At 53.1% G+C, this 15,000-nt stretch overlaps 1 protein-coding gene across 1 annotated transcript in view; it reads left to right on the top strand.

The window, feature by feature from the left end:
* Positions 1–2,704: 2,704 nt before the first annotated feature.
* The window catches only part of chd7 (chromodomain helicase DNA binding protein 7), a 40,349-nt gene continuing 28,053 nt past the window's right edge, over positions 2,705–15,000 (top strand). Inside the window, exons 1-5 of the mRNA XM_083694272.1 lie at positions 2,705–2,908; positions 7,982–8,053; positions 9,282–9,349; positions 13,897–13,979; positions 14,849–14,941. Of these exons, the coding sequence (XP_083550398.1) occupies positions 2,863–2,908; positions 7,982–8,053; positions 9,282–9,349; positions 13,897–13,979; positions 14,849–14,941 (362 nt within the window). The 5' untranslated portion in view covers positions 2,705–2,862. The remainder of the gene's footprint in view (positions 2,909–7,981; positions 8,054–9,281; positions 9,350–13,896; positions 13,980–14,848; positions 14,942–15,000) is intronic.

Genomic DNA, 15,000 nt, shown 5'->3' with positions numbered 1-15,000 from the left:
CACTGGACCCGCTACCGTGTCAACTAAGACAATTGGGTTGGAAATAGCGTTGTGACTTTTAGCCCCATAACCCCGTTCTGATGTGATGCAGTCTAATCCAGGCTGTTCAGAGACGGCTCCTCTTCTCCCTCCCTCCGATCCTCTCCTCTTCTCCCTCCCTCCGATCCTCTCCTCTTCTCCCTCCCTCCGATCCTCTCCTCTTCTCCCTCCCTCTTCCCCCTCCCTCCGATCCTCTCCTCTTCTCCCTCCCTCCGATCCTCTCCTCTTCTCCCTCCCTCCGATCCTCTCCTCTTCCCCCTCCCTCTTCTCCCTCCCTCTTCCCCCTCCCTCTTCTCCCTCCCTCTGATCCTCTCCTCTTCCCCCTCCCTCTTCTCCCTCCCTCTTCCCCCTCCCTCTTCCCCCTCCCTCTGATCCACTCTTTAGTGACGTGCTGCAAGATGATTAAATTGCTTTTTCGTTACGTGTTTTCGTTGACTTTGTTTACCCTTGTGTGTGTGTGTGTGTGTGTGTGTGTGTGTGTGTGTGTGTGTGTGTGTGTGTGTGTGTGTGTGTGTGTGTGTGTGTGTGTGTGTGTGGCCTGGTTGGTAGAGCGTGTAACATTGTCCCCAAGGCTGTTGGCGGAAGTGTCTGGGAACAGGATTAGCATGGCGCTAGCAGCGCTAACGTTGGGGGTCTGATACCTGCTCTATTAAAGAGCTCTGCTGTGTTGTGTTGTATTGTGTTGTGTTGTGTTGTGTTGTGTTGTGTTGTGTTGTGTTGTGTAGTGGTGTGTTGTGTAGTGGTGTGTTGTGTTGTGTTGTGTTGTGTGTTGTGTTGTGTGTTGTGTTATTGGTTCATTTTCTTTTTCATAAGGTGTCAATAGTGTCCCTTCAGTTCCTCTGAGTTCAATAGATCTGGGGAGGCAGGTGGAGGTAGAAATTGGAGGACGGGCATTGTTATAATGTATGGAACGGAATGAGGAATAGTGTTGATATAGTAGTTTAATAGTTTGATACCATTCCTCATTCTGTTCCATGCATTACAATGAGCCTGTCTTCCGGTTTCTACCTCCACCAGCCTCTCCTGCTAAAGATGATATAGGATAATAAGTCATGTAAGTTTTGGATGATAACTTTCTCCTAAAGACCTCTTCACCCTCACTACCTCCCTCACTACCCCCTGTACTAACCCTAACCCTAACCCTAGAGACCTCTTCACCCCCACTACCCCCTGTACTAACCCTAACCCTAGAGACCTCTTCATCCCCACTACCCCCCTGTACTAACCCTAACCCTAGAGACCTCTTCATCCCCACTACCCCCCTGTACTAACCCTAACCCCAACCCTAGAGACCTCTTCACCCCCACTACCCCCTGTACTAACCCTAACCCTAGAGACCTCTTCACCCCCACTACCCCCTGTACTAACCCTAACCCTAGAGACCTCTTCACCCCCACTACCCCCTGTACTAACCCTAACCCTAGAGACCTCTTCATCCCCACTACCCCCCTGTACTAACCCTAACCCCAACCCTAGAGAACTCTTCACCCCCACTACCCCCTGTACTAACCCTAACCCTAGAGACCTCTTCACCCCCACTACCCCCTGTACTAACCCTAACCCCAACCCTAGAGACCTCTTCACCCCCACTACCCCCTGTACTAACCCTAACCCTAACCCTAGAGACCTCTTCACCCCCACTACCCCTTCCTCTGCCATTCCGACTGCCTATGGCCCCTGGTGTGAGCATTGATTACTTTATCTTATGATGACTGATGGAAAGATGATTCACTTACTTAAACAAATGTATTTGCTGTAAGTCGCTTTGGATAAAGGCGTCTGCTAAATGCCATAAATGTAAATGTAAATGTAGAAAGCCTCCTGCCCTCCTCTGCCTTCCTCTCACCTCCTCTCCCCTCTTCTCTCCTCCTCTGCCTTCCTCTGCCTTCCTCTGCCCTCCTCTGTCCTCCTCTTCCCTCCTCTCCCCTCCTCTGCCTTCCTGTCCCCTCCTCTCTTCTCCTCTGTCCTCCTCTCCCCTCCTCTCCCCTCCTCTCTCCTCCTCTCTCCTCCTCTGCCTTCCTCTCCCCTCCTCTCTCCTCCTCTGGTACAGACAGAGTAGACCTTTTTTGGGGTGTTGAGTCTCAAATGAATAGCAATATCGCTCCCTAGTGGACATGAATAAACGTTGCAGGAAAGTTGTTTTTCCTAAACAGGTCCGTTCTCAACCCCCCGGCTGGTGGCTACTGGAGGCCCCACAAGGAAAGTAAACACGTTCAAGTCAAACACTATTATAACATCGTGAGGACACAAGCGTATAGAAGTCAAACGAAGCTAAAAAAAAAAATAGAGAGTTAATCTCTCTTGAAAAATAGATTTGTGTCTAAATGAGACTAACCTGGATGAATACAGGTTTAATAAAATGAGAGGTTCAAATAATAACCTATAAAAGCTGAGAGCTGCCACGGGGGAACTGAATGGCACACTTTTCAAAAGATTACTGTTCTTATCTTCTTATCTATAAGGTGTGGCATCCCCCCCACCCCCACCACCAGGTAAACTGCCCTGTGCCCCAGGGTGAGGCAGAGGGGGGGGAGGAGGGGGGAGGGGGGAGGAGGAGGGGGAGGAGGAGGGGGAGGGAGGGAGGGGGGAGGGAGCAGGCTGACGGACTTCCACGAACCCTCTTTCTAGCGTGCGTGGCGAGGGCGGTGCGTATGACGTCGGCGGCCGAGGCGAGGAGGTGTTTATTGTTCCTTCGGAGAGAGAAAGGAGGCTAGCGAGGCAACGTCGCTACCGAGCACCGACACACACGTCCTCTACACGGTTATCCAGTAGCGGAGCCACCAGTACAACGGCCGAGGCAGGTTGACACAGGACCCAGTGGCCATGGCATATGCATACCTCTTCAAATACATCATTATCGGAGACACGGGTAAGCAGCGAGGCGCTGACAGCTAGGTAGCGTTAGCTTGCCAGCGACACGGCTAGCGGCTAGCCAGCTCCGGTCTATTTCCGCAGTGTTGGAGAGTCCAGTGACGTGGTGAAACGAGCGGGGATGACAGCCCGATTTCTCGCTTTCTAACGTCCCTCTCTTAGCATCCATTAGCTTGGCAGCACTGTCGAATAGTGTATTATAATGTAGGCACCTAAGGGCACATATTGTGGTCAGCTAGCTGGCTAATTTAGCAACTGACACCTCGTCCGATCAGCAAACGGCCTATTGTCTTTGACGCTGCGCGCCGTGACTCACGGGGAGGGTGGGGGTGTCGGAGCTGATAGCTGATGGATGCTAACATTAGCTAGCTGTTTACATCGCGGTAAACCCTGACTGTCAAACGGACAGCTCCCCGGGAAGGTGGGACGGGTGGCCGCACAGGCCGGGCCAGACCCCGCGGACTCGCCCAGAGCGCTGCCGCGGGGCTGTCTTGTTTTCCGGGCTGGCTGGCTCGGAGGGTTAGCCTGCCCGGAGGACAAGGCCACAAGCCAAGCAGCCTCCATCCAGCCTCCCTCGAAATGGCGTTTACCGAATTGTGGTCCGCTTGTCCACGACCGCCTCCATTTATAGCTAGAATTGTAGACGGCTTGCTTGCATTTCATATTCGTAGTGATTTGGTGAGCTAACCGCCTGTTTTGCATGGTGAAGTGTCGGTGACCTGCTCGGACCTGCCGTTTGTTTACCTCGCTAATAAGGACCGACGCCGACGGTCAGCCCCCGGGGAAACACGACGGTACCAGCGGGGCTCTGGCTGAATGTTCACAGGCTACAACCCTACGCTTTATATCACAATTAACAAGGAAATTGTCAGTCGGTGCTTCGTCGAGCTTTCACTTTGTAACTTTCGATGTTTGAGATAAGATTGCACTCTAGATTATGATGACATCAGTGCGACTGAACGACCATTCCACGGAGTTTTAACTGTGAAACGTGCATTTAGTCGCATCGATTGACAGAGAGCTGAAAAGACATTTCAACATTTTTAGCCATCTGTCTATCTAACGCTGTGTGGTGAGGTCTGATCCTGTGTGTCGTTTCACACACAGGATTCCCTTAGATCGGTCGAGGTCTGGGCTGTCCTGTCGTTCTCTGTAGAGACAGGCCGTGTAGGGTAGCGCAGAGGAGCGTTGCCACCTGTCGTCGTCGCCCTGCTGGGATTCAGAGCCACAGACGAGGGACGCTGCTGCCTCAGTCCCCTTCACCTCCCTGAGGCGTCGGTCAGAGTCCTTATACATCACTGGCCACATTTCACTCATGTTGTCTCTCTGAAAGTACCAGTAAAATACCCCTAACCGCTTCTGTTGAGGGCCCTATTTGACTCATTTCCCGCCTGAAAACCAGACCCAAACTAAACTGCTGATGACATTCGAAATGTCACGATCAGACGCAAAAGCAGGGTGCCATTTGATAGGTACCCTTAAACTCCTGTTGCATCACAGCACAGAGACTGTTGCAGCAACAGTGTTCCTCTCCCGTGTTGTGAAGCCTGTGTAGGCCAGATAGTGGGTGTTAACAGAGGAAGGTCTGTGACTGTGTAACTTTGCCCGATTTGCTGACAGGCGGTTCGATCAGATGACTGTTCACTTCATGTGATCTTGAGCAGCAGGCATCATTACCCAGCCGGCCCAAAGCCACAGGTCAGCGTTCAGGGAGAGAACTCAGTCTGTAGTCATTAACTAGCCGGCCCAAAGCCACAGGTCAGCGTTCAGGGAGAGAACTCAGTCTGTAGTCATTACCCAGCAGGTTAGTTGCAGGTTAGCCTACCAGATAAGACTCCAACATCTGAGTTAGCCTTGCTACGGTAAGCCACAGGAGCAGGGGAGGCCGGTGGAGGTAGAAATCGGAGGACGGGCTCATTGTAATGCATGGAACGGATTGAGGGATGGTATTAAACACATGCTTGACACCAAGATCCAAGAGGATCTTGTAAAACAACCATATTTCCCCCTTTATGTGTTTGATTCATTCCTCATTCCGATCCATGCATTACAACGAGCCCGTCCTCCCATTTCTACCTCCGCCAGCCTCTACCATTTCTACCTCTGCCAGCCTCGACCATTTCTACCTCCGCCGCCAGCCTCTACCATTTCTACCTCCGCCGCCAGCCTCTCCCATTTCTACCTCCGCCGCCAGCCTCTCCCATTTCTACCTCCGCCGCCAGCCTCTCCCATTTCTACCTCCACCAGCCTCTTCCATGTCCGGTCCCCTTCCGTGTTGTTTGTGTCGTGAGCGTCTCATTGCCGCCCGGCTCTCTGAAGGGGAAATCCGTTTTACCAGATCTTCCAGGACTAGATGAGGACTTCCCCACATGCCTGTGTGTACGGGGCGATGAAGAGGTGGCTTAACCCTGACCCTGATCCTCTCCTCTCCTCTCCTCTGCTCTCCAACATAAGCATCTCACTTCGGGGTTCTCCCCAAAGAGTGTTTCATGCCAGGCCTGGCCACGTCTCCTCCAGGCCGGGCCAGGCCTTCAGACCCGCGCTAGAGCCTCTGGTCCAAAACCAGCCTGGCAGCAAGACATCATCTCTCCCCACAGCTACTGTAAATGACTACCTTCTCCGTTCAAAAACTAAAACCTCTCAGAATAGTTCTTTGTCTGGGCTCCTGGAGCGTGGAAGGGACAGGTGCTCCTCCATGTCAGGGTTCTCCAGGGTTCTCCAGAGTTCTCAAGGGTTCTCCCCAAACCATGGAAGAGTGTTTCTGCGCCATCCTGTGAACATGGCGGCTCCACGATGTAAACATCACAAGACAAATTAAACTACATATTTAGTCATGACCATAGTAATTGTCTTTGAAAGCGTTACAATGTTCCTCAGTGAATTCAGTGTTTTAGCTGGGCGAGGGGGGGTTTGCGCCTTTTAACATGAATAAACGTGAGTCAGGTTTTGATAACGCAACCCAACGGCATGCGGTTCAGATAACCCGGGGAGAATCCTCCCTACAGACAGACAGACAGACAGACAGACACCGGTAAACAGGCTGGTCCAGTTACAGAACATCGTTATGCCTCTGGCCGACCTGCAGGTGGTCATGTGACCGTGCGTAACCCAACCTGCTGGTCATTCCCTGGTGAAGCGTGTTGCTCAACGCTCACATCCTTTAATACCGCTCATCACAGCTGCTGGAACAGACTGTTTCGGTAATAAGTTGTTGTTGTTATTGGAGCTAATGGGAAATGGGAAAAAACAACAACTCTAGTTTTAATCTTTAAGTAGCTTCCGTGTATGATGTAATCTCATTATTGTTGTCATGGTAATTAGTGGTTAAAGCGTGGCTGTGAGGCTGTCGTTGACCGGGCAGGTTCTGGTGTTTGCTCTGATAATGACCTGGGTGCTTGACAGAGCACATCCAGTGTTCCATTCAGGGTTCGCCTGCTCTCATTGGCTCCCGGGCGTTCAGAGGTAATCATAACACCCCTCTGTTGTTTCCATAAGTCCGTCTCGTGAGCTGCCTAGCAACGTGGCCGGTAACCCGTGGCAACGCTGATGAAGGCCCTCCTAAAGGTTTCACCTGTTAACATCGAAACCATTCGGTGCACTTCACACCCACTAAACACACACACACACTCTTGCACATACACACACATACGTTATGTTCAGGCTCACGTCTCCTCTGTACTGCGTTGGCTGCTCATTATTAATGGATGCATTCATTCTGAGTGCTGCTTCTGTGGATAGAGCTGTCATTCATCACACACACACACACACACACACACATCCCCCTGATCGTGACATTTGGCATTTGTGGATAAAATGGCCGTCCGCCATGTTGACGTGACCTTTAACCCGGCAAGCAGGAAGAAGGGATGACAGATGTCCCCCCCCCCCATCTGCTCCCCCCTGCGGTGAAGCTGCCTCTAGCTTAGCCCCCCCCCCCCCCCCCGGAGAACCCCAAACTACCTCTGGACCAGCACCTTTTTCAGTGGGCCGGTCCTCCCACTCTCACATGCTTCTGTTGGACAGAGACAGACAGGAAGTAAGGAGGAGAGGGGATGTCAGCAGGGCATGGAGACATGGTACCAGACCCCTAGACCACCCCAGGCCATGGTACCAGACCCCTGGACCACCCCAGGCCATGGTACCAGACCCCTGGACCACCCCAGGCCATGGTACCAGACCCCTGGACCACCCCAGGCCATGGTACCAGACCCCTGGACCACCTCAGGCCATGGTACCAGACCCCTGGACCACCCCAGGCCATGGTACCAGACCCCTGGACCACCCCAGGCCATGGTACCAGACCCCTGGACCACCCCAGGCCATGGTACCAGACCCCTGGACCACCCCAGGCCATGGTACCAGACCCCTGGACCACCCCAGGCCATGGTACCAGACCCCTGGACCACCCCAGGCCATGGTACCAGACCCCTGGACCACCCCAGGCCATGGTACCAGACCCCTGGACCACCCCAGGCCATGGTACCAGACCCCTGGACCACCTCAGGCCATGGTACCAGACCCCTGGACCACCCCAGGCCATGGTACCAGACCCCTGGACCACCCCAGGCCAAGGTACCAGACCCCTGGACCACCCCAGGCCACGGTACCAGACCCCTGGACCACCCCAGGCCACGGTACCAGACACCTGGACCACCCCAGGCCACGGTACCAGACCACTGGACCACCCTAGGCCATGGTACCAGACCCCTGGACCACCCCAGGCCGTGGTACCATACCCCTGGACCGCCCCAGGCCATGGTACCAGACCCCTGGACCGCCCCAGGCCGTGGTGCTAGACCACTGGACCACCCCAGGCCTTGGTACCAGACCAACCCTAACCCTAACCCTAACTAACCCCAACCCCAAAACTAACCCCAACCCTAACCCTAACTAACCCCAACCCCAAAACTAACCCCAAACCCAACCCTAACCCTAACTAACCCCAACCCTCACTGGCTGTTCTGTAGGTCCTCCACAGCAACGACCAGGAGATTTACTCTTACTGCATGTGTTCTGGTGTGTGTCACTCTGACCGTGTGTGTGTGTGTGTGTGTGTGTGTGTGTTTTACAGGTGTGGGGAAATCATGTCTATTATTACAGTTCACAGACAAGCGGTTTCAGCCAGTCCACGACCTCACTATCGGTAAGACCCCTCTCTCTCACACACACACACACCAACAATCACATATATATATATATACACACACACACACACACACATCTAATCATTCCTGCTAATGTACAACGACCTATGGTGATTAAACCGTATCCTTCCTGGCCGCTCTGCAGAGACCTCAATCATATCATCTCCTCCCCCTCCCCCTCCCCCCCCCCCCTCCCTCTCCCTCCCCCCCCCCCCCTCTCCCTCCCCCCCCCCCCCTCTTCTCCTGTTGGACAGATCTGTCATGAGATTTCTCTGTGGTCTTCCTGCTCCGGCCTCCCCCTCCCCCTCCCCCTCCCGTCTTCCTGCTCCGGCCTCCCCATTCCCACCCCAGGGGTGTATCAGGCTAGCCTACAGAGATTAGCATGAATCAGAGTGTTAATAGGATTTGAGTGTGTTAGGATCGGTGTGACCGGTGTTGGAGAGTGTTATCACTCACCACTCTAGACCGTTGATTAACCATAAAGGGTTGAAACGCTGAATAAAACAGGTGGGTTGGGGTTAGGGGTGGTGGTTAGGTGGGTTAAGGTTAGGGTTGTTTTTAGGGGTGGTGGGTAGGGTTAGGTTCAGGGTTGGGGTTAGGTGGGTTAAGGTTAGGGTTGTTCTTAGGGGTGGTGGTTAGGGCTGTTTTTAGGGGTGGTGGGTAGGGTTAGGTTCAGGGTTGGGGTTAGGTGGGTTAAGGTTAGGGTTGTTCTTAGGGGTGGTGGTTGGGGCTGTTTTTAGGGGTGGTGGGTAGGGTTAGGTTCAGGGTTGGGGTTAGGTGGGTTAAGGTTAGGGTTGTTCTTAGGGGTGGTGGTTAGGGCTGTTTTTAGGGGTGGTGGGTAGGGTTAGGTTCAGGGTTGGGGTTAGGTGGGTTAGGGTTGTTAGGGTTAGAGGTGAGAGAGAGTGTTATTGTGGTGAAGGTGGGTTAGGGGTCAGGTGGGTTAGGGGTCAGGTGGGTTAGGGGTCAGGTGGGTTAGGGGTCAGGTGGGTTTAGGGTCAGGTGGGTTAGGGGTCAGGTGGGTGTAGGGTCAGGTGGGTTAGGGGTTTAGGGGTCTAGAGCTATTAAGATTCATGTTTTCATTTAGGAGTGGTTTCAGTTCATCTGAGAGTAACGTGTGTGTGTGTGTGTGTGTGTGTGTGTGTGTGTGTGTGTGTGTGTGTGTGTGTGTGTGTGTGTGTGTGTGTGTGTGTGTGTGTGTGTGTGTGTGTGTGTGTGTGTCCTCTGCAGGTGTGGAGTTTGGGGCGAGGATGATCACTATAGACGGTAAACAGATCAAGCTGCAGATCTGGGACACGGTAAGCAGCATGAAACACACACACACACATGTCAACACACCAACGCCTCTACACACACACACACACCAATGCCTCTACACACACACACACACCAACGCCTCTACACACACACACACACACCAACGCCTCTACACACACACACACACACACACCAATGCCTCTACACACACACACCGACGCCTCTACACACACACACACACACACACACACACACACACACAACAACGGCCTCTACACACACACACACACACACACACACATACACCAACGCCTCTACACACACACACACACACCAACGCCTCTACACACACACACACACACACACACACCAACGCCTCTACACACACACACCAACACTAACATGTCAACATACTAACACACACACCAACACACTAACACTGTCCACTGACTACCTGTGTTGAAGGCCAATTACCCTCATTTAATACATCTACATTGAAGTGATTTCACACCTTTACCCAAAGCCACTTACAAAAGTACATTTGTCTCACTAAGTGAATTAACGATACATCAGTCATTGTGTATCCAGTGTGTGGGAAGGAGGAGTGTGTGTGTCCAGTGTGTGGGAAGGAGGAGTGTGTGTGTCCAGTGTGTGGGAAGGAGGAGTGTGTGTGTCCAGTGTGTAGGAAGGAGGAGTGTGTGTCTCCAGTGTGTAGGAAGGAGGAGTGTGTGTCTCCAGTGTGTAGGAAGGAGGAGTGTGTGTGTCCAGTGTGTAGGAAGGAGGAGTGTGTGTATCCAGTGTGTAGGAAGGAGGAGTGTGTGTGTCCAGTGTGTGGGAAGGAGGAGTGTGTGTGTCCAGTGTGTGGGAAGGAGGAGTGTGTGTGTCCAGTGTGTAGGAAGGAGGAGTGTGTGTCTCCAGTGTGTAGGAAGGAGGAGTGTGTGTGTCCAGTGTGTGGGAAGGAGGAGTGTGTGTGTCCAGTGTGTGGGAAGGAGGAGTGTGTGTGTCCAGTGTGTGGGAAGGAGGAGTGTGTGTGTCCAGTGTGTAGGAAGGAGGAGTGTGTGTGTCCAGTGTGTGGGAATGACATTTTACATTTGTGGCATTTAGCAGACGCCTTTATCCAAAGCGACTTACAGCAAATACATTTGTTTAAGTAAGTGAATCATCTGTCCATCAGTCATCATAAGATAAAGTAATCAATGCTCAGACCAGGGGCCATAGGCAGTTGGAATGTCAGTAGGCTATTTATTTATTTATTAGTATTATTATTTATTTATTTATTTTTAATTTATTTTATTAGCAGGAGAGAACTTGTACAGGGGGGGTAGCGGAGGTGAAGAGGTCTCTAGGGTTAGGGTTAGTATAGGGTTGGGGTTAGGGTTAGGGTTAGTATAGGGTTAGTATAGGGTTAGGGTTAGTATAGGGTTGGGGTTAGGGTTAGTATAGGGTTGGGGTTAGGGTTAGTATAGGGTTGGGGTTAGGGTTAGTATAGGGTTGGGGTTAGGGTTAGTATAGGGTTGGGGTTAGGGTTAGTATAGGGTTGGGGTTAGGGTTAGTATAGGGTTAGTATAGGGTTAGGGTTAGTTTAGGGTTGGGGTTAGGGTTAGTATAGGGTTGGGGTTAGGGTTAGTATAGGGTTGGGGTTAGGGTTAGTATAGGGTTGGGGTTAGGGTTAGTATAGGGTTGGGGTTAGGGTTAGTATAGGGTTGGGGTTAGGGTTAGGGTTAGTATAGGGTTAGGGTTAGTATAGGGTTGGGGTTAGGGTTAGTATAGGGTTGGGGTTAGGGTTAGTATAGGGTTGGGGTTAGGGTTAGTAGTGGGGGTGAAGAGGTCTCTAGGGTTGGGGTTAGGGTTAGTATAGGGTTGGGGTTAGGGTTAGTATAGGGTTGGGGTTAGGGTTAGTAGTGGGGGTGAAGAGGTCTCTAGGGTTGGGGTTAGGGTTAGTATAGGGTTGGGGTTAGGGTTAGTATAGGGTTGGGGTTAGTATAGGGTTAGGGTTAGTATAGGGTTGGGGTTAGGGTTAGTATAGGGTTGGGGTTAGGGTTAGTATAGGGTTGGGGTTAGGGTTAGTATAGGGTTGGGGTTAGGGTTAGTATAGGGTTAGGGTTAGTATAGGGTTGGGGTTAGGGTTAGTATAGGGTTGGGGTTAGGGTTAGGGTTAGTATAGGGTTAGGGTTAGTATAGGGGGGGAATGAGGAGTGTGTATGTCCAGTGTGTGTCCCGTGGCCGTAACAGACGGTGCAGTCCGCTTGTTGGCCACCAGATGGCGACACAGCCTCAGGAGTGAGAGTAGAACCCTCCAGCAGACAGGAAGGAATGTCGCTCCAAGCCTCCCTGCTCCTGTTGTGGCCTCTCTGGGCCTCTCACCTAGCAGGGGAGGCTGGCGGAGGTAGAAATCGGAGGACGGACTCATTGTAATGCATGGAACGAGGAATGGTATCAAACACGTTTGACACCATTTCTCATTCCATTCCATTCCATGCATCACAACGAGCCCGTCCTCCGATTTCTACCTCCGCCAGCCTCCCCTGCTGCACAGGTATGTGTTCTTGGTGATGAAAGTGTTGAATATGAATCTGTAGATGAAAGCTCCAGCCTGTTGTTGGGGGAACTGTTGATTAAGTGAGTGTGTGTCCAGGAGAAGCTCCAGATGACGCTGCAGCCTTCTACACACTCACCCCACCCCCACCCCCACTCCCACCCCCCACCTAGATATGATTAGTGTGGTTAGGATAATTAATGATTTTATGATGATTGTGTGTGTGTGTATATCTCTCTCTCTATCTCTCTCTCCCTCACGTCTCTCTCTCTCCCCCATCTCTCTCTCCCTCTCCTCTCCTCTCTCTATCTGTCTCTCTCCCTCTCCTCTCTCTCTCTATCCGTTCCCCCCCCCCCCCCCCCCCCCCCTCGGACGCTGCAGCAGCAGAGATCTGCATGTGTGGCCTTGCTGTAACCTTTGGGCCTGGGCAGATGGCAGGCAGAGAGAGTGGCATTCATCATTTATTCACAATGGCTCCATTAGCCACAACGCTAGCAGCTGCCCAGGGGAACTGGGGTTGGGGGGCTGGGGCAGGAGGCTAGGGGGCTGGTGAGCTGGGGCTGGGGTTGGGGGGCTGGGGCAGGAGGCTAGGGGGCTGGTGAGCTGGGGTTGGGGGGCAGGAGGCTAGGGGGCTGGTGAGCTGGGGTTGGGGGGCAGGAGGCTAGGGGGCTGGTGAGCTGGGGTTGGGGGGCAGGAGGCTAGGGGGCTGGTGAGCTGGGGTTGGGGGGTTGGGGGGCTGGGGCAGGAGGCTAGGGGGCTGGGGTTGGGGGGCAGGAGGCTAGGGGGCTGGTGAGCTGGGGCTGAGGTTGGGGGGCTGGGGCAGGAGGCTAGGGGCTGGGGTTGGGGGGCAGGAGGCTAGGGGGCTGGGGTTGGGGGGTGGTTGGCTAGGTGGGTAGGTGGGTGGTTGGCTAGGTGGATGGGTGGGAGGGAGGGTAGGTGGGTTGGAGGGAGGGAGGGAAGGTAGGTGGGAGGGTGGGTAGGTAGGTGGATAGGTGGATGGGTGGGAGGGAGGGTAGGTGGGTGGGAGGGAGGGAGGGAAGGTAGGTGGGAGGGTGGGTAGGTAGGTGGATGGGTGGGAGGGAGGGTGGGAGGGTAGGTAGGTAGGTGGGTGGGTGGGTGGGTGGGTGGGTAGGTAGGTGGATGGGTGGGTGGGAGGGAGGGAGGGTAGGTAGGTAAGTGGGTGGGTGGGTGTTTGGGAGGGAGGATAGGTAGGTGGGTGGGAGGGAGGGTGGGTAGGTAAGTGGGTGGGTGGGTGTTTGGGAGGGAGGGTAGGTAGGTGGGTGAGTGGGTGGGAGGGAGGGTGGTAGAGGAGAACAGATGTGTCAGGACAGATTGGAACATGGAGGAATCTCCTGCTACTGTTGTACATGTTGTTATACCCCTTTAAACAAGAGGCAGGAGAGACCTGATTGGTGAGAGCTGGAGAATGTTAGAATGCGGAGGAGATGCTGTGATTGGTCAGAGCTGGAGAATGTTAGAATGCGGAGGAGATGCTGTGATTGGTCAGAGCTGGAGAATGTAGAATGCTGTAGTAGTATTATGGGCTGGATGGAGTCCAGAGCACAGAGGGGCTGTTGTTAGTCAGGACCCAGACAGAGGAGGCAGGGATGAGAGGGGGGGGGGGGGTACAGGCAGGGGGGGGAGAGAGAGAGAGAGAGAGAGAGGGGTCTATTGTACCACTGTGACAGGGCTAGGCCTGTACTGTACTCTCCTCTCCTCACCAGGAGAGCTGTTCCACTGGCCAGGGTCTTAAGTAGCCTCCTCTCCTAGTCTCCTCTCCTAGTCTCCTCTCCTCGTCTCCTCTCCTTCATCACAGCTGAGTCTAACAGGAAAGCAGGTTATGGCCGTTTAAAGTAATATTGTGGAATATCAAATGTGATTGTTTTAACTGTGTGTGTGTGTGTGTGTGTGTGTGTGTGTGTGTGTGTGTGTGTGTGTGTGTGTGTGTGTGTGTGTGTGTGTGTGTGTGTCTGTGTGTCTGTGTGTCTGTGTGTCTGTGTGTGTGTGTGTGTGTGTGTGTGTGTGTGTGTGTGTGTGTGTGTGTGTTCTCAGGCTGGACAGGAGTCGTTCCGGTCCATCACCAGGTCCTACTACAGAGGGGCGGCCGGCGCCCTGCTAGTCTACGACATCACAAGGTCAGTCAGCCTATCACAGGCCTCCATGTCCTCATCAGCCTATCACAGGCCTCCATGTCCTCATCAGCCTGTCACAGGCCTCCATGTCCTCATCAGCCTGTCACAGGCCTCCTTGTCCTCATCAGCCTGTCACAGGCCTCCTTGTCCTCATCAGCCTGTCACAGGCCTCCTTGTCCTCATCAGCCTATCACAGGCCTCCATGTCCTCATCAGCCTATCAGAGGCCTCCATGTCCTCATCAGCCAGTCACATGCCTCCATGTCCTCATCGGCCTGTCAGAGGCCTCCATGTCCTCATCAGCCAGTCACATGCCTCCATGTCCTCATTAGCCTATCACAGGCCTCCTTGTCCTCATCGGCCTATCAGAGGCCTTCTCATCCGCCTGTATTAACTGAAGCAGGTCAGCGTTCCTCCCTATCACTCTACTCTGCCAGGGGAGGCTGCTGGAGGTAGAAATCGGAGGACGGGCTCGTTGTAATGCATGGAACGGAATGTGGAATGGTATCAAACACACGTGGTATCAAACATACATGTTCGATACCATTCCTCATTCCGTTCAAATGCATTACAACGAGCCCGTCCTCCGATTTCTACGTCCAGCAGCCTCCCTAGAGTGGGACCTTGTGGCAGTCAGGAGGAGAGGCAGCGTCTGTCTGTCTGCTTAATCCACTTTAACCTCAGCTGGAATCAGACTGTTATTGAATTAAATATAATGTTCCCCTTTAGAACTGGAATAACAATATATGTTTTATATTATCCTGTATACATACCTCTGTGTGTGCGTGTGCGTGTGCGCGTGCGTGTGCGTGTGTGTGCGTGTGCGTGTGTGTGTCTATGCTGATGGTGTGTTTGTGTGTGTGTGTGTTGCAGAAGGGACACCTTCAACCACTTGACCACCTGGTTAGAGGACGCCCGCCAACATTCCAACTCCAACATGGTCATCATGCTCATTGGTAACAAGAGGTGAGACACACACACACATACCACACACACACACACACACACACACACACACACACACA

Source organism: Argentina silus, assembly GCF_951799395.1.
Source record: "Argentina silus genome assembly, chromosome: 22".
NCBI lineage: Eukaryota > Metazoa > Chordata > Actinopteri > Argentiniformes > Argentinidae > Argentina > Argentina silus.
This window is presented reverse-complemented; position numbering and strand designations above follow the sequence as displayed.